This window comes from Penaeus monodon, chromosome 33 (assembly GCF_015228065.2).
Source record: "Penaeus monodon isolate SGIC_2016 chromosome 33, NSTDA_Pmon_1, whole genome shotgun sequence".
Taxonomy (NCBI): Eukaryota; Metazoa; Arthropoda; class Malacostraca; order Decapoda; family Penaeidae; genus Penaeus; species Penaeus monodon.
In genome coordinates this window covers 17,812,968-17,813,472 of record NC_051418.1, presented here as the reverse complement: position 1 = coordinate 17,813,472, position 505 = coordinate 17,812,968, and the positions used below count along the sequence as shown (strand labels likewise).

At 53.5% G+C, this 505-nt stretch overlaps 1 protein-coding gene across 1 annotated transcript in view; it reads right to left on the bottom strand.

The window, feature by feature from the left end:
• LOC119593892 overlaps window positions 1-505 on the bottom strand; it is a gene marked incomplete in the record, with an annotated part of 3,188 nt that overhangs the window by 209 nt on the left and 2,474 nt on the right. The window contains 1 exon segment of the mRNA XM_037942918.1: window positions 1-477. Coding sequence (XP_037798846.1) covers window positions 19-477 — 459 coding nt within the window.

Below are 505 nucleotides of genomic sequence, written 5' to 3'. Positions count from 1 at the left end.
AAAAATGATAACATCCCTTCACCCAATCGGATTATAAGGGCAGTTTGAAGGAAGTACACAGTACGGATAGGCAGAGTTCGTATTAAACACCAATCCATTGTTGCAACTTGTAAGGACCCCGGCGATCCCTGCGTTCGTGCACTGGAAGTATTGCGGGTCACATGTACTACAAGCGGGGAAGTTACCCGCAGTAGTACAGGTGAATGTGGTTAAGCATCCCGTGCTGGACGTGGAACCTCCTGTTGAGGGCGTACTCGGGCAATCGCTTGGCAAGACGCAGTAAGGGTGCTGGAAGTTCAGGTCAAACACAAGGCCGAAATCGCACTGTGAGGGGGTCACAAGCTGATTGATGTCACCTCCCGAACAACGGAAATACCCGACATCGCAGGCATTGGGGCACTGTGGGAAGAGGCCAACCGTCGAACACAGGAACTCCGTCAGACAAGGCGAGGAGGTCGACTGGGCCGAGCACGTGGCCTACGAGGTAGACAGGAGGCTCAAGAAC